Below are 22,248 nucleotides of genomic sequence, written 5' to 3'. Positions count from 1 at the left end.
TTTCCACCTTTATTTTGTATAACCTCTATTTATAAAGGCTTTTCTTCTGCAGAGTGTGCTTTCACTTCCTAGTTTTTTCTACATACCATGCCCAGGAACTTTCAAACAATAGAAGACAGTTCAATTTACTTGTCCTTCCTCCTCAGGCAGCCCTACAGTGAGTTGCCCAAGAGCTCTGTTAGGAGGGATGGCTGAACAGCCAATAGGAGTTGCACAACCCTCCATCTGCTGAAAAGCAGTGGGGGAAAGACGGTCAGGCCATTTGCTCAGCTCTCAGAGCAAAACTTCTCCTGGAAGGTAAAAACTTGTTTCGTGCTTCTCTGAAGAACGAGTTTTGCTTAACCCCATCCCTCCTGGTCATCTTCCATGGTGGGAATGTAGAGGAGGAGCTGAGAGCATGGAGGGAGGCAGGGAATAAATGAGGAGGGACAGAGAAACTGGGGGGCTGCAGGCAGGAGGAGGCAGTGTGGTGATGGATGACTGCTGGGGCAGAGAGCCCTGGAGCAGGAGGAGGTGGAGAGAGAAACCAGGGCAGGAACTGCAGTGTTCTGTTGGTCAGGAGCTGTGATATGAGGGGAGGTCACTGCTTTTCCACTGATGATTGAACCTCATTGAAACTCTTAATGATTTTTCAATTATTTTCCCTACCACCCTGCCCACATCTTTTCACTGCTGCCTCTCCTAACTGTGTTTCCTCTCCAGTTTGCCCTCCAGCAGTGTCTCTGTGCTCTTGAGGACCCTGTCATGTCATTCCTGCCCCAGTGCTGCTCTACTGAAACACTTCCCTGCTGTCCTCCTCCCCTCCTGTCCTGTGTTTGCAGTGAGTGTAGTCTCCTGCACTCTATGAGCCTGCTGTATTATTGCCTCTCTGCTTCTCCCCCCTCATCTCTTTGGTAGCTCCTTGTTTCACTGATACTGTCTTCAATACCATAAACTATGGTCTATCTGTTAGAGAAGAAAGAGAAGCTCAGCTCCTTTGAACTCTTCTAAAGGGTTTTTATCCTGCAGGATTAGACTCTCCTCTGCAGACTGTTTTGGAGACTGTTAAAGTGGCAGATCTCTGGCTTTCATTTTAACTTTCTCAGTCATTTGCTTTTCCCAGCAGAGACACCAGCCAGAGGAATTTCACCCCAAATTGTTTTGATTGTGTTCCTTCCAAGTTATTTGTGCTTTTTAATGTTGTGGAAGGACCAAACCAAGTTGCTCTCTCTCAGAAAAGTCCATTATCTGTCCAGATAGCCTACAATATCCAAGGTAGCTTTCACCCAGTGGAATGAGTGTAGGACCAGGCTGGGTACAGTCTGCAGGGCTGATGCAGGCTCCTTCCCCATGAGGCTCTGCCTGTGCTGCTTGTGGAGATGGGCAGGTCTGGGTGGGTGCACTGGGTTACTGAGGCCATCTGCCTGCCCAGTGCTCCTCGGGCTGCTGCACATGCTTCTCATGGGGGTCTTCGTGACCTGGAGCTGCTGAAGCAGGTGCCTGTGATTCCCAGCAGAGTAGGGATGTGCTCCTGTACTCCTGGTACCCTCAGCAGGTTGATAATCCTTCCAGGCTGGGACAATTATATTAATGGGGCTGTATTAAAGATTAGACTCTCCTCCTTTCCTTTCACAGTGCCCTGCACACAGGGCTGCCCTCTGCCTCTCACCGGGTGACCAACAGCTACATCCAAGGGGCCTCAGACATTCCCCTTCTGGACAAGACCGTGGGCCAGTGCCTGGCTGAGACTGCAGAGCGCTTTCCCCACCGCGACGCGCTGCTCTTCTCCCGCGATGGGGTCCGGAAGACGTTTGCTCAGTTCAAAGAGGAGGTGAGTGCCTGGTTCACCCCTCAGAGAGCCCAAGTGAGTGGGTAACAACAGCAGCAGGCCTGATGAGGAAATGGAAAGCAGTTTCATCACTCAGCTCAGGAGGGAGGTGTGCTGTATGTGGATTTCACCCTGGCCCCAAGCAGTGGGTGGCGGCGCCTCCCCAGCAAACACCAAGGGGTGTGTGCTCTCTTTGTCCTCCTTCGAGTCTCTAGATCAGAGCGAGGAGGCAGCCTATGTAAAATGCTTGCTCAACATCTCAGAATGAACCTTCATACTTAAAAAATCTCCCCCCTATCTGATGTGTTACAGGCTGAGTCATGGTGCTTCTCACTCCAGCTCATTAGTCACCGTGCTGACTGTCAGAAGTCTTGAGTGTGGGGAGGTTTCTAGTGCAAGCACAAAGGCAACTCAGCACAGTCAAAGTCTTGGTCTCAGTATCAGATACAAAAATGGGTGTGGGTGTATCATGCATGTGTGTGCATGCTCTCAGATTACATAAAAACACATGGCTGTATGGATGCCAAATGGAGGGGTGGTGTTTCAGTACCTGGAATGTTTCTATTAAATACATGACATGATCTTGGATAGGAAGAATTTTATTCTGTTTTTTAGATTTACTGTGTTTTGGTTACATCTATTCAGGTCAACAAGTTACCTGTGTTCACCCCAATTAAAAAAAAAGGTAGGCTGTAATTCAGAACAAAGGCAGAGATCAGCTGTTCCTCACATTCACCTCTCCTGCAAGGTGGATTTCACCAGTTCATTTGAGAACACAACATGACTATAAAAACTTTCCTGAATGTCTCAGTATTTATACATTTGTACACCTGAAACATGCCTGTCATCTTGCAAAATAAAGTACTCATGTTAATATAGTGGCTGAATTGAAGTTAATGAAGATAGGAACCTCAGAGTGGTCAAAAATCACTCAATACAAATTTCTTCACCCAAATCCTTTCTGCAGTAATATACCAGAACGTGGAGGCAGATCCAATGGTGTAGTTGGGCCCAGCTTATGGGTAAGGCTTAGTCTAAGTGGAGTTAGACACTAAATCATCTTTAGGCAAAAATGCATTTACAGCTATTTGTACATAATTGCCTATTTCTGTTTCCTTCCTGCTTTGTTGTGTTAGTCGGTGCTTGTTATCTTCACGCTGAGCAGGGGCTGCTCTGTGCTCTGTGCCTCAGAGGATGCTGCTGCAGCCGTAGGCTGACAAGCTGTGCAGCAGAGGTACATTCTGTCCTATTTCACTTGCAAAGATGATTTTTTTTCCCCAGAAAGCAGTGCCTGGAAGTGCATATTCCCCCCTGCACCCTGCGTGTGATCTTCAGTCTCTTGGCTCGTGTTTTACAGGTGGACCAGGCAGCAGCTGGGCTTCTGGGCCTTGGCTTGAAGAAAGGAGACCGTCTAGGGATGTGGGGTCCCAATAAATACGAGTGGGTTCTCATGCAGTTTGCAACTGCCCAGGCAGGAATCATCCTGGTAAGGAGTTTGCTGTGTCTGAGTTTTTAGCGACCTGTTGGGAAATGGAGACAAAGAAGCAATGGGAGATACTGCAGAGTAAAGCTTGTTGTCTCTTTCTCCATGCACTTACCCAGCACGTTGTCTTTAACTGAATTCAATATTTAAACAAGATCTGTGCAGCCCTCTGTGTCTCTGTCCTCTACTTTCTGTAGGAAAGCAGGCTGCAGAGGAAGGAGCAGCAAGAAATGGCCTGCTGTGATCTCGCTTGCAGCAGCTGATTATAGAAAGAGATGTGCTTTTGGTTATAGGACCATTTCTTGTGTAGCAAACAGTTAGCAGCTAGTTACATCCCTTCTAAATAGGATCTGTATTGCTTCATGGTGCAAATGCTCAATTAAAGATGTAGTCCAAGCTGCATATCCCCAGAAGTCAATTTTAATTTGATAGTATGACCTAGCACATTCACCAAAATGCATCTTATGTAGAGGCTGCACTGTGGTAAGGCTGCACTGAACTTTCTGGTCTGCTTTCTTCATCATGATTCATCCCACTATCTGCTAAGACACAGTTATAGGGTGGATGAGCATGGCTCAGGATGAACCTGAATGCAAACACGACTCCAGTGGCCGATGCTGCTTCTGTGGACAGTGGGACAGGAGAAAGATGGTGTTTTCATGCTTGTCCATCAAGAAACCTGACTTGTACTTGAGTTTTAAGTGTTCAGTTTAGTGGGTTGAATGTCTGCCTGGGAGATGGGAGTTCCTGAAACTCCTTTGATGTGCGACCTCACATAAATCTCTTCTCGTTTTTGATTGTTTTCTCTCATGCAGACATAGGATTCAGCTAATTTTCCTGGTGCATGTGAAATCCCTGTGGCAATGAGCTCTTAATTCTGTGTGTTAGGGGAGAAGCTTTGAGTGTGGCTTGTCCCTGAGAGATCACTTCTGTTGGAATATGTGTTAGGGCAGTAGGTTTTCACAGCAAGAGTAACTGATCAATCTTCATGTTTCTCTCTCTTCAGGTGTCTGTGAATCCAGCCTACCAGGCCCTTGAGTTGGAGTTTGTCATCAGGAAGGTTTGTATGACACATGCTGGCAGTGCTAATTAATTTGTTGTGAGAAACCCATATGGGCAGCCATCTGTTAAAGGGGATCATGGGGACACAGAACAGATGAGCTTCTGCTTAAGACTTGGGCATACCAGGGAGAGCAGGGCTGGTGGTGGCTGTGTAGAGCAGACACCATCACACTGACCAAGCTATATAGTCACATTTGTTGCTGTTCCCTGTGGCTGCCACCCTCTCTGTTTGATGGAGACTTCTTCATCCTTTTCATCCCTCACTCTTTCTGCTAACAACCATGTACTGCCAAGATTACACCAATAACAACCATACCTGCTAACAAGTGATTACTAGTGAATGAGGAAAATGAGGCAAGGCTAAATATCTGCCCTGGTGACTACCAGAGCAGCTGGCAGCCAGGACAGCAGAGACTATGTAGTAGCAGAGCATGGCTGCAATCTCTAGAGGCAATATCTGTCTTAAATCAGTTCTAACTTTGCCAAAGTCATGCTCCAACCTGCCCAGGATGGAGAGCACTGCGTGGCTGCCCTCCCTAGCTCAGTGCCTTCCTGCCTGCCTCCTGCCTGGGACAAAAATCACCATCTGGGATTTTAACCTTGAAAGGAGGAAGGCTCAGAAAGGACCAGTCTACCTGGGAGCTTGATTTCTCCTTCCCAGATTTGGCCTAGGCCTTGCTGGGCTTAACTAGGTCTTACTACTCCTTGACATCTTTCCTTGCTGCCCCAGCCACCCTCAAATACCTGCCTGGGTATGAGTTTTCAATGTGCAGAGCACCAGTCCATTTAAACTGCTCTGGCTCCTCAGCTTCAGTAAGAAGCAATTCAGGTTATTAAACATTTTATGGCTAAAAATTAATCCTTGGATTAAGAAGCTAAGTTATGCATCTATAATTTGTTCATCTTTAAATCAAAGGCTGATTTTAGAAGGGAGGGAACCACTTTGGATCTTCCCAGCATCATCCAAGTTCTTGCTTTACCTGGGTAATTTCTAGCAACAAAGGGAGACTTTTCTCTTGCATCAATAGCTCTGTAATTCAGCTGCTGGGCTGCAATTTGAGTTCTCATTTCATCCTTCATTTAATCCCCTTATTGTAGTCTCACTGGTGTCACTACTCATGTGTTAGAGTTGAACACAGTTCTGGAGTGAAGCATGTCTTTACCAGTGTGGCTGTCTTCCTGCTTTTCTCACCAGGTGGAAAAGTGTATGCCAGTACTTTCCTTTTTCTCCAGTGAGATTTGGCTCTTGTTTTCCTCCACATCTCATTCTGTCAGAGTCTGCTCTGATTTTCTCCACCAGTGTAACTCTGCAGTGTTGATGGTGTAAGAGCAGAATCAGCTCCATTGGGGCTTACTCCTGTCTCACCCTCCCAGCTTTGCTAGTGTTCTCTAACTTTTCCTTTGGCACTGGGATCTCTGGTGTCCCTCACCCCTCAAACTACTCATTTGGATTTGCTTATTTGTGCAACAAAACCCCTGAAGTCTTTAGGGCTTTGCCTGTTGTATCCTGTCAGCCTGTGTGATCCCTTCCTTGCTTCACCAGGTTCCCTGCCTTTAGTAAATACAGAAATACAAGCTGAATAACCACTCCTGTGATTTCTGCTATATTTCCAGGGCTTTGTAAAAGCAAACTGAAGTCAGCACTTACATGACAGGTCCTTTGATGACAGGTCTGCTGCCATTCAGGTTGAGACCAAGTGAGAAGTGCCCGACTAGAGACCCTTGCCTCATATAGCATCTGCCCTGCAAGCTCCTCTCCACCCAATATCATCTGATTTGCAAAGCTCCTTCAACCAGAACAGTAGTTTGAAGGAAATAATACTCAAAAGTTACAAGGGCTCAAAACATCTCAGATCAGACCCAGCCCCTTGGGTCCTGAGCAGATTGATCCAGGAAACAGCGATGTTTGTCTTCTTTTCTGACAAACAAGCCCCAGAGGGTACCTACAAATAATTTATTGGCATAGCCTTGGTCTAAAGTTCATGGACCTTGGGAAAAGAATGAAACAGCTGAGTAAAGCATTGATGTAAACAATTTATTTGAGAAGAATGCATTTTTTTGGGGGGGCGGAATGGAAGCAGTTTGTAAATCTGGGTCAAATTCATCAGATCTCTTGGAGTCATTGAAGTGCTTTGTTTGAGGACTCTGTAAATGGAAAGGTTGAATGAAACAGATGTGTTCATTTTCAAGATAGCCAGCTCTCAAAGAACGAGTGGGAGAATCTTAGGAAACAGAACACACTAAAACAAAAACAACCCCACAACAAAACATTGGCTTGACCTGAGAGGCAGTCTTTAGGTTTTCCCTTGTTTTTCCAAAGCTCCTCAAAAAACCTCATTTCAGATCAACTCAAATGAGGTGTTTGGTTGTGGGGTTTTTGTTTGGTTGGCTTTGGGGTTTTTTGTGGTTCAGGGCTGGGCTGTTTTGTAGTCCTGGGACTCTTAATCTGCAAAATCAGTTGTTTGCCTTGTGCTCACAATGAGGAGTGTTGATCCTGGGAGAAGAGGGAACCTCAGGCTGCAGCTTTGCTCTCTTGCACAGCAAATAGCAACCTGCCTGGCCTGAACCCAGCACCAGGCAGGAGCAAAGCAGGGGTTGCACACCTGATCCAGGTGTGCTCATGGGGTTTTATGAGTGTACAGCTGTAAGGGCTGGGCTTGAATTTGCCCTGGGAGCATGGCTGTTGCACCCTCACTGTGCAAAGACTATGTCATGCTCTTCAGTGAATCCCTAAACCACTGCACATCATGGCCCTTACTGGGAAGAGTCTAAAATTTCCAGATTTAATCTGGAGACTGCTCATTGGATCATGTGCTTACAGAAAAAAAGCCATGGACCAAATCCCATTGTGGTGTTAATGAATAGCACTTGCTGTGCCTGTGCTGGTGGTGACTGCCCTTTACCATGTCCTGAACATGAACCTGATGGGACCTCTCATGGGTTTCTGTCTCCCTTCACAGGTTGGCTGTAAGGCACTGGTGTTTCCCAGTCAATTTAAAACACAGAAATACTATGATATTCTAAAGCAGGCGTGTCCTGAGATTGAAAAATCCAGTCCAGGGGGAATAAAGAGCAAAAGGTGAGTTAGGAACATGTGATGTCTTGGGACTGACCTCATAGCTATGTCCTGCCTTGTGTCCTCTCAGCTGCAAAGCATGAGCTGTAGGAGAAGAAGGGTCTTGTCTGAAGAGAACGGGTTAGGCTGTCCTGGAGGTTTGCCCTGATCAGTGTACACCTGTCCAGGCTGTTTTCTCCTTGCTCCATGATTGCTGATAGTATTTTTTCTTTCTACCAGGCTACCTGACTTATCCATTGTCATCACATTGGACTCCAAGCTGCCTGGCACGTTCCACATGGATGAAGTGATGAAGGCTGGGGACAGCAGTCATGTGAAGCAGTTAAGAGCTGTGCAGCAGACCCTCTCCTGCAATGAGCCCATCAACATCCAGTTCACTTCAGTAGGTGCTTCTGCCTGCTCCATGCCTTGTGGTTGGGTTCCTTGCTGGGGAAGGTGTGGATGATGCTGAGCATCCCATTTCCTTTGCCTTCTGCTCCCTGAGACCAGACTGCAGTTCCATCTCCTCCTGTAAGATGGAGGAAGAGTTCTAGCATTTCCCTTTGCTTCTTCCATTCTTGGTGCTCAGCCCTTTGTCAAGGGCTGATGGGGATGAGAGGATGTTGTGTGAGTTCTCTCCAGTTGAAGTCAGACCATTTTTGTGTGTGCTTTGGGTTTAAGATGCTGTTAAAAAAGAAAGTAAAGTCTCCCAGGTCCAAATGGAGAATGAAGCACAAGAGCACCTCAGAATCTACTTGGGAAATCACCCCAGAGGGCACATCCTCGGGAGGAGTGACATCATTGTGTAATGAATGCTCTGTGTCTTTCAGGGGACAACAGGAAGCCCCAAAGGAGCCACCCTCTCCCACAGGAACATTGTGAATAATGCCCATCTGATCGGCCTGAGGCTGGGGATCACAGAGCAGGTGGGTCTGGGTGTGAGCAGGGTTTGGGGTGTTCTCACAGCTGCAGGGAGACCACGTGTGTGGAGAGTGCTGGCACTTGCTCAGCAGAAGGGCAGGATGTTTTGCTACAAATGATGCTGAGGGATACTCATACATAACATTTTTCATTGCACTGATGTTTCGTTTTAGTTTCATGTGACGTTTTCTTGGGGGGAAAAAAAGAGATGCTTTTTTTATAGGGAAGCAACTGTGAAATTAAAAGCTTTTTGTTTAGGTGAATGCTCATTTCAGATAATTAGAAGACTCTGGATGTTAGCTTTGAATTCTGTTGAATGAGGTTTGGATTCATTTGACATGGTTTTGTTTCCTGTCGTGTAGACAATCTCATTACTCTTATCGAGATCTGAACTTCCTATTTCTAGTTCCTTTTACAAATTGTGAAAGGCAAATGCTTCTGTTTCAAGCTCTGAAGTAGTTATTTCTAACAGAACAGATCCAGAAATGAAAGCTGGGTTGTTTCAATCAGTCTTCAGAGCTTTCAGTGTTTTTAACATCCAAATAGCATTAATAGCATGTGCCAAGTCCTGCACATCCTATTCATGCCCATCACAGCTCTACCACTCCTCTCCTGGCAGATCATAAATTAATGTGTAAGTGACACCAGACCAAAAAGTCCTGAAAGGAAAGAGGTTGAAAAATTACAGAATGAAATGTTGGCATTAAAACCTTCCCCAGCTGATTGCTATTCAAGGCAGAAAGAGCCAGTGTCGTGTTCCCACCTAAAGGGAACACAGATAAATGTAAGCAAGTTCTCAGTGAATCAGAGAGCGCTTCACTGTTCAGATCTTTGCTCTTTAGCAGTGAGGTGGGGTATTCAGGGGCTGGAAGATCTCTTCTCCTCACCATTGTCTTTGGCTTGACCCCAGGACTATCGCTTCGTCCTCCCCGCGCCCCTCTACCATTGCCTGGCGTCGGTGGGAGGCTGCATGGTGATGGCTCTGCACGGCTCCTCCTGCATCTTCTCGTCGCCCAGCTTCGAGGGGAAGGCTGCTCTGGAGGCAGTGTCTCGAGAGAAGTGAGTCTGTGTGTGTCTGCCTGCAGAGGAACTCGTTCCCTCCTAGCTGTGCTTCCTGCTCTTGTCTCACCTGCCAGGCCATTGCTCACGCTCTTCCTTCCCACCATGGGAGTGGCAGCTTTGCTATTACCCATGATTGCACAGGCACTTGAGGACCCTAAATGCTGCCTTTTCAGCTGCACTTGGGAGTTTGCCACCTTTCTCTTTTCCCCAAAATAAGGGATGTTTCAGGTCACTGTAGGGCTTTGGCTGGGAAGTGCAGTGGTGTCTTGGTTTGCTATGGCTAGTGTGTTTTTACACCCAATCACCTGCCCTCCTTCTCCAAGGCCACCTCTGCTGGAGAGATAGTTGCATTTCCAGTGTGTCCTTCATGTGTAACTTGTACAACAAAAGAGCTATCACTGGGTCTGAACAATATATACATAATATACATATATCTTTTAATATACACATATGTATATGTGGGTCCAGAGTTATTTAGCCTAGGGAAGAGGTGGCTGAGGGGAGACATGATCACTCTCTGCAGCTCCCTGACAGGAGGTTGTAGTGAGGTCAGGGCCAGTCTCTTCTCCCCAGTAATGAATGACAGCACAAGAGGAAATGGGCTCAAGTTGCCCCAGGGGAGGTTGAGATTGGAGCTGAAGCAGAACTGGGGTGGGTTGTCAGCCCCTGTGCCAGGCTGCCCAGGGAGCTGGGGGAGTGCCCAGCCCTGGAGCTATTGCAAAGCCATGGAGCCGAGGTGCTGAGGGCCGTGAGCTTGGCAGGGTGAGAGGAGGGCTGGGACTCCAGGAGCTTCAAGGGCTTTTCCAACCAAAATGATTCTACAACTGCTGTACCTCTGTGCTGCTCCTGCATGGCCTCACGCACAATGGGACAGGATGAGGTGCTGAGCTGGGGCTGCCCCTGGCTCCAGCTCTGCAGCTTTGCCTTTTCTCTCTCCTTCCTGAAGATGCTCCTTTCTACTTGGCACTCCGACCATGTTTATAGACATGCTGTCCCAGCCGGACTTTGACTCGTACGACCTGTCATCTCTCCGGGGAGGTAAGTTAGACAGCTCATGGAAAAATCCAAAGAAACTGGATACTGCTGGTTCTCTGCTGAGAGGCTGCAGTAAGCTTTGCAAGCAAGTACTCTTCTGGAGTGAAGAGTTTGATTTCACGAGCCTTGTGTTTCATGGTTAATTTGATGCTACATTTCCTTTCCTTGGGATTTCCTTCAAGAGTTACACACTTTTAAGATTTCTTTCATCCTGAAGCTGCTTGGGGAAGGACCTTTCTATTTTATCTGCTAGAGATGGGAGCTGGGGTGGCTGGTTTTGCTTCACTCTCATCTCACCAGCCACCACCGTGTGGCAGCAGATGCTTTGTGTGCTTTAGGCTGGTGCAGTCCTTAAAGCAGAGCTATTCTGTGATTTTCTGACCTCAAGTCTACTGCCTGTTTTTGAAGCCATTCATCTGAACTCTGGAGATGGTGTGATAAGGTATGCTGGAGCTCTCCCTCCTGTCACAGACGGCTTCAGAAATAGCTGAAACAGAGAGACCACCAGCCTTTATGAGGCAGTAACAGCATAGAGAAGAGATGATGCTGGAGCAAAAAGAACCATTTAAGCAGATTACCTAATCATCTCTGCTATGTGAAAAAAAAATGATCCTCTCTATTACCTGCCCTTTTGCTCTGTCACCTTAGGATGGAACAGGTGACAGTGTGGTCTGCCCTCTCGCAAAAAGGCTGCCCTGTGAAAAGCAAGAAAGGTTTTTGGGCTTATGGTGGTGATGATGGATGGGAGTGTTTGTCCTGCAAAAAATCTGTACCCCTTCCTGCTCTGAATCTTTCCTTTTTGGAAAAAGCAGGTTTGTGCTAAAGAGTTTATTTTCCTGATGAGTCAACTCTGTCAACTCTTCATGCATTGAGGCACATGGGCCTTGCTGCAGCCTTTGCTTCTTGAGTAACTAAGACCTGTATCCATAAGGATAGAAAATATTTTGATAGGAACCAATATATCCCAAAAGTCTTGCTAGCATTTCATTCTGGGAGTGCAGAACTTTCTGAGACACCACTCCTGGGAAGAAATAGATAGTTTCCAAGACAGTCATCTTTTCCTCTTTCTTTCAGGAGTCATTGCAGGTTCCCCTGTTCCCCCTGAGATCATGAGGATGATTATGACCAAGATGCACATGCCAGAGATTGTGGTGAGTTGTGGTTGCTGGCACTAGAGCTACAAGTGGGGTGAGAGCCCGAGATTGGGCATCTCTGCACTACAGCAGTGCTGGAGCTGCTGTGATCAGGTGTGACAAGACTGTGGGCATGAGATCAAGCTGAGGAGTGAAGGTGTAGAGGGGCTGGGAGCAAGAAAGGAGATTCTGGCTGCTGATGGGGTGTCTGGGGAGGAAGCTTTGTAAGAAGAGGAGAAAACATTGCATTTAGTGTCGTAAACAGAGCTTCTGCTGGTGTGTTTCAAAGCCTTTATAACCCTTTCTGTTGTATATGCTGCAAGGATGAATAGCTGTGAAAGAGACATTGCTGGTTTGTATGTGTGGGTGGGTGCATGTGTTCATCTTGCTGTGGAGCTGTTGGGTTTCTCTCACTATCCTGGGCTGCATGCAGATATAAAACCTTGCTGCATGCTACATGGTTGGGTCTGAATGTGGGAATGGCACCATCCCCAAGTGCAGCACCAGGCACTGCATTACCAGAAGGGCAGCACATGTCAGAGCACGTGTGCTGCTGCCTCATTGCATGTCCTGCACCCTCAACCTGTGCAGGAGCACCGGCGTGTCCTGCATGTGGAGGGGAACAGGCTACCATCAAAAGAGTCAGTGGCACTCAAGGTGACACATTTCATGGGCAAGTAACTGCCATCTGCATGTGTGTGCCTGTGAGTGAAAGGCTGAGCCAAAAAAAGGCCTTTTTCATCTTACTTTAAAGGAAATAACTTCTGTACCTCGCTGCTTGCAAGTGCTGAGGAAGCCAACTGTTGTGATGGATAAACATGTGGGGCTGTGAGTCACATTAGGCCTGTTACTTGTTGGCAGACACAGGCAGCACCAGCACCAGGTTTTACAGGGATGACTGTGTGCTCTGCAATGGACCAGGGGAGTCCAGGACATCTGTCCTGGAGCAGTCTTGGAGGCAGCGAGAGGTTTTTCTTCCTGGTTGTGGTGCTCTTAATGCTGAGCTAAAAGCACCAGGGATGGCCCTGGTGTTGTTGCCTGGACTCTGTCAGGGGACAGATACCTATTTTTATAGTAGGCTTGAGTTTGGCCTCACAAAATATGCCCAGGACTCATTAGGTGTCACATGTTCCTGCTTTGTAGAGAGACAAATAACAAAACCCTCCCAAACAGTTGCTCTGCCCATAGGATAAAGAGGATTAAGTCTATATTTGTAGCAGCGGTCTCATGCTACTTCTGATCCCTCAGCCCTCAGTCAGACACAGGGAGACTTGTTGAATTCACCTTTGCAGCAAGAGCTTTATACAGAAGATGTACATAAGAAAATATACAATTTGATTTCTCTATAGGAGACAGAGGAGTTTTCATCCTCTTAAAGGTCATTTACACTCAGTTACAGAGGAATAAATATACATATATTTATATAACTCTTTGGGGTTAAAAAACATAGTTAATTTGCAACTGTGGTATTGTAATAGCTGTGACAATAAACCACAATCATCCTGGTGTCGTGCTGGATCCTCTGAAGCCTGGGCAGGGAGCAGAGGAGGGGTGCCTGAGCCAGGCTGCACGGTGCACACCTTCTCCTCTCAGACACACGCGTGTCCCGGTTGGCCCCACAGAGTGGGAGGGAATCCAGTCTTCAGATGGCTCCAGTTTGGGGCTTTCCCCGTACTGCTTCACTGAAAAGGGTTTCTGGCTGACCCAGAGAGATTGCTGCCTTTTGGCATCAAGGGGCAGCTGGGTGTCAAGGCCACCGGTTCTTGGTCATTGCTTCACCTCTCCCCCTCAGCCCTGGCCTGCAGGGATCCCCTCCGTGGGAAGGCAGAGGAGTCTCTTTCCATGGGTTTAGACCAATTTTCCCACTCAAGCAGCTGGGGGAGGGATGCTCCTACCTTCCCACTTGCTTCCACTCCACTGGAAGGGGAGAGACAGCGACCAACTGGTTGTTGAGGGCGCGGGTTATGTTTCCTCTGGGGAAGATGACTGTGTTTTACCGGCAGGATCTAGGTTAGCTTGTCTTAGTATGGTCATGCATAGTTTAGTTTTTAAAAAATGCCTCTTTTACAAGATATAGATGTCAGAAAAGACTGAAAAGGTGGATTCCATCCTGCAATCAGCAGAGAAGCGGGGAGGCTGGAGGTGTTGGCATAGATCAGAAGTGTTTCCCGACAGGTAGGAGAAGCTTAAGGAAGGACTCAGACGTCAGTAGTTCTCTGATGGTTGAAGTGACCAGTCACCAGGACAGGCCATTCCAGGGACTGCTAGGGAGGAAAAGAAGAGAGAAGGCCACATGTTTAAGGGGATTTTTTCATGCAGTAAACTTCTAGCAATTGTCTCTTTACAGTGAGTGAACAAAGCCCATTCTTAAAGAGTTCAGAGTCCAGGAGCCGTTACAAGCTCCCACAGTAGAGCCCCCTTGTCTCTTGAGGACCTTACCCAAAGCACTGATGGTCAGTGAGCACTTCCTTCATAGAAGAAGAAACCCAAGAGCAAAATTTTCAAGAGCAGTGAATTATTTTGGTGCCTTGGTTCTGAAAATCCAGGCCAAGTAGCTATTTAGAAACTGCCAAGCATTTTGCTTGTCTGAAGTGTGGTCACTGGCCTGAGTAACTGGTCATCCTTGAGATACAGACCCCAGTAACTCACAGCTGAGAAAGCTGCCTGGCTCACAGGAGGTGCATGATGAAGTTGGAGGTACTTCATGTAAAATCATGCTCACCACACTAGAGTGGGTTTGTAAGCCTGCATTTTGACACTGACTCCTGAAGGTGCCGAGCTTTGTCCTCTGTAAGACTGGAATACAGAATTTTCTGTTTCATTAACACTTGTAACCCTGTTTGAGAGAGCTGGATGGAAGGTGCTGTGGGAAAAGAGCCCCAGGTATTATTGTCACGGTGTTCTTAATCTCATCACAGAGCAGTGAATTGGAATTGAGTTCAGGCAGGGAGAGAGAAGGTTAAGAAGGGCCAGACCTGTAAATAAAATACATTTAAGTGTTCTGGTTTAGAAAAATGAAGTTTTTCCACCCTTAGAGCAGAACTTTACCCGCCCTGTGTGGAACGACTGGTATTTCCATCTCTAATCCATAAAACCTCTGGCACTGCAAGAGAAATAACCACTTTAGGAAGGCACAGAGCAGTTGGCAGCATCCCTGACAGTTTGGTCATAAATTTACTTTCTCCATCCTGTTATGCATATCCTTAGTGACCTTGGGACCAAATGGCCATAGCTTCGGGCTGCTTCCTCCTCCTTTCTGCTACCACAGGGCACGGTGACAACCTTTGTTCATACAGTGCAGTGCAGGGTCACTGCACTTAACAAATGAGCAAAGTCCTTTTCCCAAGAGCTTCCAAACTTGCAAGCTCATCCAAAGTCCTTTGGAATCCACACAAGCTCCAGACCTGTTCCTGGGATGGGGAAAAGTGAAATGCTTGGGGTGGAGTGATGACAGCTGCAGGTCTTTTTCTACTCTGTGCACTGAATTTAATACTCTTGGTTGCTTCCAGTTGTGGAAGGTGTTTGTATGAAAGGTTTTCACAGTTGGTGTTTGGATTGGTAGAGGTCAGTAAACTCATTGCTCAGGGAAAGTCAGCCCTGTCTCTGAATCACCTTCTGGCCCAGAACACTTGATTCAAAGAATATTTGCTGTCTCAACCTCCCCTCTTCTGGGACACTCATTTGAAGGCATCAGCCCTTATTTTTAAATCCCTGAGTGTCTTGGAGGAGAGTTGCAATTGCTGAAAGGCAGGTGCTGGACTGAGAACTGCTCTTTGTGGAAGACATCTATTTTCCTATGGGCTGGGCAGCCTGGGGACAGATTTCCCAGCAATATCTTGATCTGGACTTCAAACCAGACTCAGAGGACCTCTACTAGGGCAAAAGGCTGAGTATCTCCAGTCAGGTGGAAAAGTAAAGCATGTGTGATACCGACTCAGAGTAAGAGTGAGCTAAATCCCCCCTTGTTCTCACATTCAACTACACGCTTCACCCTACTTGCTTCCCTAGATATGTCTTTAGCCCCGTGTTTGTTTTACAGCATTGACTCCATGCCTGATGCCCCAGGCAGATTCTCTGCTCTGGGAGCTCATGAGGCCCAGTATTGCTGGCAATGGAGCAGCTTTGAGTGGGAGCACTGGTGAGTGAATGGGTGTTTTGAGCCAAATGTCACTGAAGTCAGAGACAGAAGCCTCCATACCTTTGGAGGCATCAGGATTTGCTGTAGGTCTGACTAAAAATGAACCATCTTACGTGTTTAATGGCGGCTTCCCTTCTTGGACCTCTTGGTGGGGAGCTTGCAGGTGCGGAGGGCCGGGGTGTCTCTGATGGACTGTCCCCGGTACTGTGCGGGTGTGGAGCAGGTGTCCTCAGTGCGGGTGCGATTGCCCTTCAGCCACCTGCGACCAGGGGAGGGAGAAGACAGGGAGTTTACGAGAAGCACAAACCACCATGGATGTCACTCCCACCATGAGGGGAGAAGGCAGGCTAGGGAGAGAGAGATATTGAATCATAGAATCCCAGAATGGTGGGAGTGGGAAGGGCCCTGCAGAGCTCCTCCAGCCCAAACCCCTGCTAAAGCAGGTTCCCCTCGAGCAGGGGGCACAGGAACGTGTTGAGGTGGGTTTGGAAACCTCCTGAGAAGGAGCCTCCACACCCTCCCTGGGCAGCCTGGGCCAGGGCTCCCTCACCTCAGCACCAAAGGAGCTTCTCCTTGTGTTTCAGTGGAACTTTTTGTGTTCCAGCTCATGTCCATCACCCCTTGTCCTGTCACTGGAGACAACAGAACAAAGTGTCACCCCATCCTGCTGACACCCACCCTGATAAAGTTTCCCCTCAGTCTTCTCCAGGCTGAACAGCCCCAGGTCCCACAGCCCTTCCTCATAAGGACAACATTCCATTCTCTCATCATCTTTGCAGCCCTGCACTGGCCTCTCTCCAGCAGCTCCCTGTCTCCCTTGAGCTGGGGAGCCCAGACCTGAGCACAGCACTCCATACGAAGCCTCAGCAAGGCAGAGCACGGGGGAAGGAGAACCCGCTGGGCACGTGTGCAGCCTTCAGCAGCCTCCTGCTGCCCGGGGCTGCCCCTGGTGCCGTACCTGCGCAGGTGTGCCAGCTGGCAGCTGCAGTGCCAGGCGTTGCGGGACAGCGACAGCGTCTCCAGCTTGTCGAAGGGGAAGTTGCGGGGCAGCTGCGTGAGGCGGTTGTGCTCCAGGTGCGCGGCCTTCAGCGCCGTCACGCCCGAGAACGCGTTGTCTGCAAACTAAAGCACACGGGCTTATGGTGAGGAGCACCGAGGCAGGGGAGGGGACTTCAAACCTCACGCACTCCATTCAAGGCTTTTAGTGGTGTAAACACAGGGAGAGGGAGAGGAGAGAGCAATCCTGACTCACTGGAAGCCCTGGACACTGAAGAGAGGCGTCAGGCAGGTGGGCTCATGGGTGAGGGAGTCTCCTGCTTGAAGAGAGCTACGTCCTAAATCCATGTGGGATTGTCTTTGCAACCACATCCTAAATAAAGTGAAGTCTGGCAGCCCTCTTTATTTTTGAGCCATACCTCTCCGTTCTAAATGAAGACATTTTCTGGGTGTATTCCTTTCCAAGGCTGGAAATCCTCCCAGTGCCTGCTGCCTTGCCTGGCCTGGAATGGCTGAAGGAGGGAGTGTTTGTAGCGTCTGAAGGGGCTGTAGACTTTGGCAGTGCCCAGGGGCTCCGAGTGGAAAGTTACACTTGGCATCTGAGCAGTGTAGAAATAGAGGCAGGTTTCCAGCACCTCAGCCTCCTCCATTTTTTCTCATTTCCTGCAGGTTGTTTGCAAGGGATGCTGCAGGGTTTGTCTTTTCTTGATTGACAGACAGGCTTTAAGGGGGAGCCTCCCTTAAAACATCTGCTCAAGTGTGGAGAGAGGCTGTAGACCCCTCTCTTCCCTACGACCTCATGCCTGGCTTTTTTCAGCCTACGGTTACTCAGGTTGGAAAGTTTCTTCTTGAAAGTAAACCTTTCAATACAAACTCCTTTGGGGATGATGAGTTGGAGAGGGAGTCACTGACAAAGCACAAAGCTCCTCTTGGCTATGACAAACCATTTGTTCCTCTGTACATGAGTTCAGGGAAAGCTTTCTCTAAGGATGAAGAAAAGGCTCACTAGGTCTACCAGAACCCTCCCAGTCAAGGACTTGTGCTCCCATTTCTGATCAGAAGCTTGTACTTTGTTGGGGCAATCAGGGTGTCTTTGAGCTCTCTAAGCTGAAAAGCTTGACAGAGGAAATGCTCTATTTTAAGCTGTGAACTTTTGTCATCTTCCAAATTAAGCAACGTTGGATAGGATTAGAGCTCAGCTAAGAGACTCCCAGAGTCCTGTAGCTGTTGGACGGTCAGTGGGGCTGGCCTCTGCCATCCAAAACTGAGCTGACCTCAGTAGGTTTTATTGTGCTGATGACACTGGAGCTGCTCAGAGAGTTGCTGGCACGCTGAGCAGCGGGGCGGCAGCCTGGCCACGCTCTGGTTTGGACACTGCTGCACTGTCTCAGCTGCTCATTCCTCTCCCAGCCCCATGAGAAGTGTTTGCATCTGCTGGGAACAGCTGCAGCAGTGCTTGCCAGAGAGCGTGTTTGTAAAGAAATGGAGGATTTCTCCCCCATTATTTAGATGGAAGATCACTGATCTGATTTATTCAGCAATAGATTAGCAGAGAGGGGTGTAGGTAAAGCTTCCAGGATCTGCATTGTCTGTTTGTACATGGTGGGTCCTGTGATGCTGCCCTGCAGGTAACTGGTGTGGGTTCATGATGCTGGTGGTGAAAGGGAGCTCTGTGCTGGAGCTGTGGAGAGCTGAGGGCTCTCCTCCTGCTCAACTGCAGTAGAGGCTGGGACAGCTTCGTTTTGTGCTTCATAAGCTTGAAAACCTTGTAGCCATGCAGGGAGCAGCTAAGGACAGTATTTTTGTGAAAGGAGAAAGGGCTGCAGTTAAGGTGCCAGTGGCATTTGAAGTATTTGGTAGTGATTTCCCAGGTCATGAGGCCTCTGATTTGATGTCTCCTAACAGTGCACAGTTCAGGTGTGGGCTGTTTGGATACAAGGTCGTTGAGGATTTGAAGGGGAAACTTGAAGCTGGGATGGGAGCTTTGTTTTCCTGAAGAATACAAGCTCTAAATCTGTGAAGGTCACTCCTATTAGTGCTGATCTGTTAAAGTGGTGTCTGCTGGGCTAGTGGGGAGGCATCTGGCTGCAGGAGAGCCTTTAAAAGTCCTGTCCACAGGTGGCCACTGAAAGCAAAGTCTTGTTTACTGGCTAGAATTGCTAACCCTTGCTTTTTAGCCAATCCAAGGACACAACTCCTTGGAGCAACCTCAGCATCATGGGTTAGTCTAATTTCTTCAATGTGTAACTTGGGACTCTAATGTCCCTACAGCTGATACAACATTTAAACCGTAGCTTTTGACTTGCACTTGATGAAAATGCCCTAAAACAGAGTCTACAGAAGTGCTGTGACAGCATGCCTAAGGTCTCTCCTAGAGAGGTCAGTAGATTGTTTTCAAGCACTGTGTTTCCTTCCTGCCATCCTGGAGAGGTTAGTGCTGAGAGTGACAAGGGCTTAAACACTGCCTGGTTTTGATAGTGTTGTTCTCTACCTGTGCAAGCTGTGATTCAATTTTGAAGCATCTTGGGCTGCTATATCTCCTTGAAAACTCTGATGTGCTCTAATCCTGGTGGCTTTTAGGTGATTTGCTCCTCCCTCTTGAGTTACGCTTTGTTGCTCTCTTTCTCATCATATCTTCATCTTCCTGTGTGTGATGGGTGTTGCTTTGCCCTGAAGCCCAAGCCCTGCCTTACCTGGACGCCGTCTTTGAGCTCCTGGCAAAGCATTGTCCTGGGGAGATCTGTTCTACACCTCCTGCAGCACTCTCCCTTTCCAGCCATGGAGGTGCATCTAGGACATCAGGTTGCAGCAGAGTATTGCTGCTCTCACACTGTGCTTGTTTCTGTTCTGGCACTGCCTGGCATTTCAGAGGCCCTAGTGCAAGGGATTCCCTGAGTGTGATGCTCCTGCCTGTGGATCATGTTTGCTCACAGAAAAAGAGGGGGTTGTTGTACCAGTTGGGATACCTGAACGTCCCTCCTCCTCTCCAGTGGGAACAGGGCCCCTTTGTAAGATGCTGTGAGAGTTCCTTTGGAGAGAGCATCAATTAACAAACCTTTCTTTATAATGTGTAAAGCTGGGAGGCTGGGGGGGGAGCTGAAGGTGCGTGTCTGTGTGCCTACCTGTCTGCAAGGCACAAGTAAGGAATCACTGCTCTTCATAACCCCTTGTGAGTAGTGTCCCCACCCCAACCTGCAGCAGGTACCAGGCTGAGGGGAGTAGACAGAGCAGTTCAGCTCTGCAAGGTGGCAATGCCCTTCAGGCCCTTGAGCACGAGGCAGACACTCGCCTCTCATCCCACGCCTCGTGTCTGGGGTGATGGAGGGTTGCTAACTGTCCTGGAGAATCCCAAAGACCTTTCTCAATATCTGGTGTCACCTCCAGCTCAGAGATCAACATGCTGCTGGGAGATTGATCAGCTCCAGGTAATTTGGTATAGCATAAAAGCACTCAACAGAAGGGCAGAGTACTCTCTCTCATTGCTCGCTTGAGCCATCTCAGGAGCGTTGTCAGCTGGCTTCTGCCTCGCTGCCTGCAAAGCTTGCAGACCTGCAATCTCACCTCCCCTCTGCAAGGCAGGGGCAGCAAACCAAGAGCTTTGTAAAGAGAAAGAAAATCAAGCCCCATGTTTCTTATCTGGAGCAAATGGAAAGAGAAAGGACTCACCTTCTTCAGTTTCATGTTGTCGAGGTTGAGTGTCTGCAGGTATCGCCCGAAGGACTGGAAGGCATTGTCTGGGATGACCTCAATTGGGTTATGAGACAGCTTCAGTTCCTCCAGCACTCTCAGCTTACTCATTGCATTCACAGGGTAGCTGCTCAGCTGGTTCTTGTCCAGGTGGAGGACAGCGAGGTTTTCTACGTCCTCCAGAGCCCCAGGCAGGAGGGTGGTGAGGGAGTTGTCAGAGAGGTAGAGCCAGCGCAGGTCTTTAGCCCCGTTGAAGGCTCCTGGTTTCAGCTCCCGGATTTTATTGCTGCCTAAGTGCAGGATGAAGAGGTTGACAAGAGGGGAGAGGAGCCCTTTGGGTAGGTCTGGGATCTTGTTCTGGTCCAGGTACAGATAGGTGAGCTCAGAGAGGTCATCGAAGGCTCCTGGCTTTATGACACTGATCTGGTTGTCGGTGAGATAGAGATAGACCAGGCTCTTGAGCCCACGGAAGGCTCCAGTGGAGATCTCCTTGATGCGTGAGCTCTGGAGGTGCAGGGACACCAGCTTCTTCATGTCCCGGAAGCCGTTGGTTGGCAGGACGGGGAAGTTGTTCTTCTGCAGGTTGAGGAGCCGCGTTTGCTCGGGCACCTTGGGGATCTTCTGCAGCCCCGCGTTGTCGCAGATGACGTGCTGCAGGTCCCCGCCGTGGCAGTGGCAGCTCTGGGGACATGCCTGCAGCACCGAGGCAAGGCAGGCCAGCAGGCTGAGGACACTGAGGAGGAAGCCTGACCGATTCATGGTCAGGGCTGGGATTGGTGTGATGGGAAGGGAAGCAGCAGCAGGAGGAGGAGGAGGAGGGAGATGGGTGGAAGAGAGAGAGAGTAACTGGGTTTTCAGCATGCTGAACACAGCCCTATTTATAATGTTATTAAAAAGCAAAATCCCTTCCCACAAACCGCAGGCAGCAGCCAGTTGGAAGCAACTGGCTTTGAGAACTTAGTGTGAACTTAACCCCTTGGCACCAGGCAGAGGAGTGTCCACGGCCCTGCCTGGCCCTGCCACTGAAGCCACTCTGCAGAGGTCGTTTTCCTCTCTGCAGCGGGGACTCAAATGGTCAGGAAGAAGAAACATAGACTTGGACTGTGAGGAACCTCTCTGGTCCCTGCTGAGCTGAGCAGGGCCCAGATTAATCAGTGGGGGGGAAGAACAACCTGTTTTGGTTGAACAGTGTAGCAGGGAACACTGCTGTGCTCCACAGCCACTTCATGCTGGAGCCTTCATTGGCCTCCTGGGTTATATTTAGCTTCAGCTGGTCTGGGGAGAAGCACTTTGGTCTGTTATCACAGAAGCAGGTTTTTTAGGGGACCTTGTCTTGCTGATTCCAAAGTACTTTGCCTTGAGGAGGGATGGAAGGAGATGGGAGTGCTACAGGGTCTTGGTAAAGGCCAACAGAGCTGTAGTTGCTCTTGCAATGCAAAGGTGTGGTTGAAGAGTTCCAGATCTGGACTGCACCCAGGAGGTGGCCAAGAAAGGGAGAGCAAAGACAGTCTTAACTCCTGCTGCATCTTTTCCTATGAGCAGTCCAGTGTGACACATCCATGGACATGGCCAGGAGAACTTCTGCAGGTTCTCAGCACGTGGCACCCCAACAAGGGATGGAGCAGTGGCAGAGCCCGTGGGGAGCAGTGGGGCATGGGTAGTGGATAAGAAATGCTGGACAGTGAGACCTTGCTGAATGTCTGGGGAATGGCAGTGCCTGTGGCTCTCAAAGCTGTGGACTGGGAATGCTGTGGGTGTTGGTGAAGGTGTGGTAAGGTAGCAGAGGGGGGAAATGGCTGCTGGAGCTGGGTCTGGCGTCTGTCTTGGTTCCTGACTTGGGATGGCAGTGACAAAGATGGATGTCCTTTG

At 48.7% G+C, this 22,248-nt stretch overlaps 2 protein-coding genes across 3 annotated transcripts in view; one reads left to right on the top strand and one right to left on the bottom strand.

The window, feature by feature from the left end:
- The window catches only part of ACSF2 (acyl-CoA synthetase family member 2), a 36,527-nt gene that overhangs the window by 3,691 nt on the left and 10,588 nt on the right, over positions 1–22,248 (top strand). For both annotated transcript variants that reach the window (XM_062011029.1, XM_062011030.1), the window contains exons 2-10: positions 1,615–1,810; positions 3,165–3,293; positions 4,297–4,350; positions 7,313–7,431; positions 7,648–7,810; positions 8,238–8,333; positions 9,239–9,387; positions 10,337–10,428; positions 11,500–11,576. In XM_062011029.1, the coding sequence (XP_061867013.1) occupies positions 1,615–1,810; positions 3,165–3,293; positions 4,297–4,350; positions 7,313–7,431; positions 7,648–7,810; positions 8,238–8,333; positions 9,239–9,387; positions 10,337–10,428; positions 11,500–11,576 (1,075 nt within the window). The remainder of the gene's footprint in view (positions 1–1,614; positions 1,811–3,164; positions 3,294–4,296; positions 4,351–7,312; positions 7,432–7,647; positions 7,811–8,237; positions 8,334–9,238; positions 9,388–10,336; positions 10,429–11,499; positions 11,577–22,248) is intronic.
- CHAD (chondroadherin) lies at positions 12,979–21,138 on the bottom strand. The gene is made up of 4 exons (XM_010201817.2): positions 20,359–21,138; positions 16,655–16,818; positions 15,810–15,955; positions 12,979–13,822 (listed from the first exon to the last, which is right to left on the bottom strand). The coding sequence occupies exons 1-3, from the start codon at positions 21,136–21,138 to the stop codon at positions 15,814–15,816; spliced, it is 1,086 nt and encodes a 361-aa protein (XP_010200119.2). The 3' UTR covers positions 12,979–13,822; positions 15,810–15,813.

This window comes from Colius striatus, chromosome 18 (genome assembly GCF_028858725.1).
Source record: "Colius striatus isolate bColStr4 chromosome 18, bColStr4.1.hap1, whole genome shotgun sequence".
In the NCBI taxonomy this organism is placed as follows: domain Eukaryota; kingdom Metazoa; phylum Chordata; class Aves; order Coliiformes; family Coliidae; genus Colius; species Colius striatus.
The sequence above is the reverse complement of the archived record's forward strand: the minus strand, read 5'-3'. Positions and strand labels throughout refer to the sequence as shown.

Coding starts and splice junctions, on each gene's coding strand:
- CHAD (XM_010201817.2), bottom strand. CDS start 21,138: ATGAATCGGTCAGGCTTCCTCCTCAGTGTCCTCAGCCTGCTGGCCTGC. Junction 16,819..20,358: donor ACAACATGAAACTGAAGAAG/GTGAGTCCTTTC, acceptor CGTGTGCTTTAG/TTTGCAGACAACGCGTTCTC. Junction 15,956..16,654: donor CAGCTGGCACACCTGCGCAG/GTACGGCACCAG, acceptor CCCTGGTCGCAG/GTGGCTGAAGGGCAATCGCA.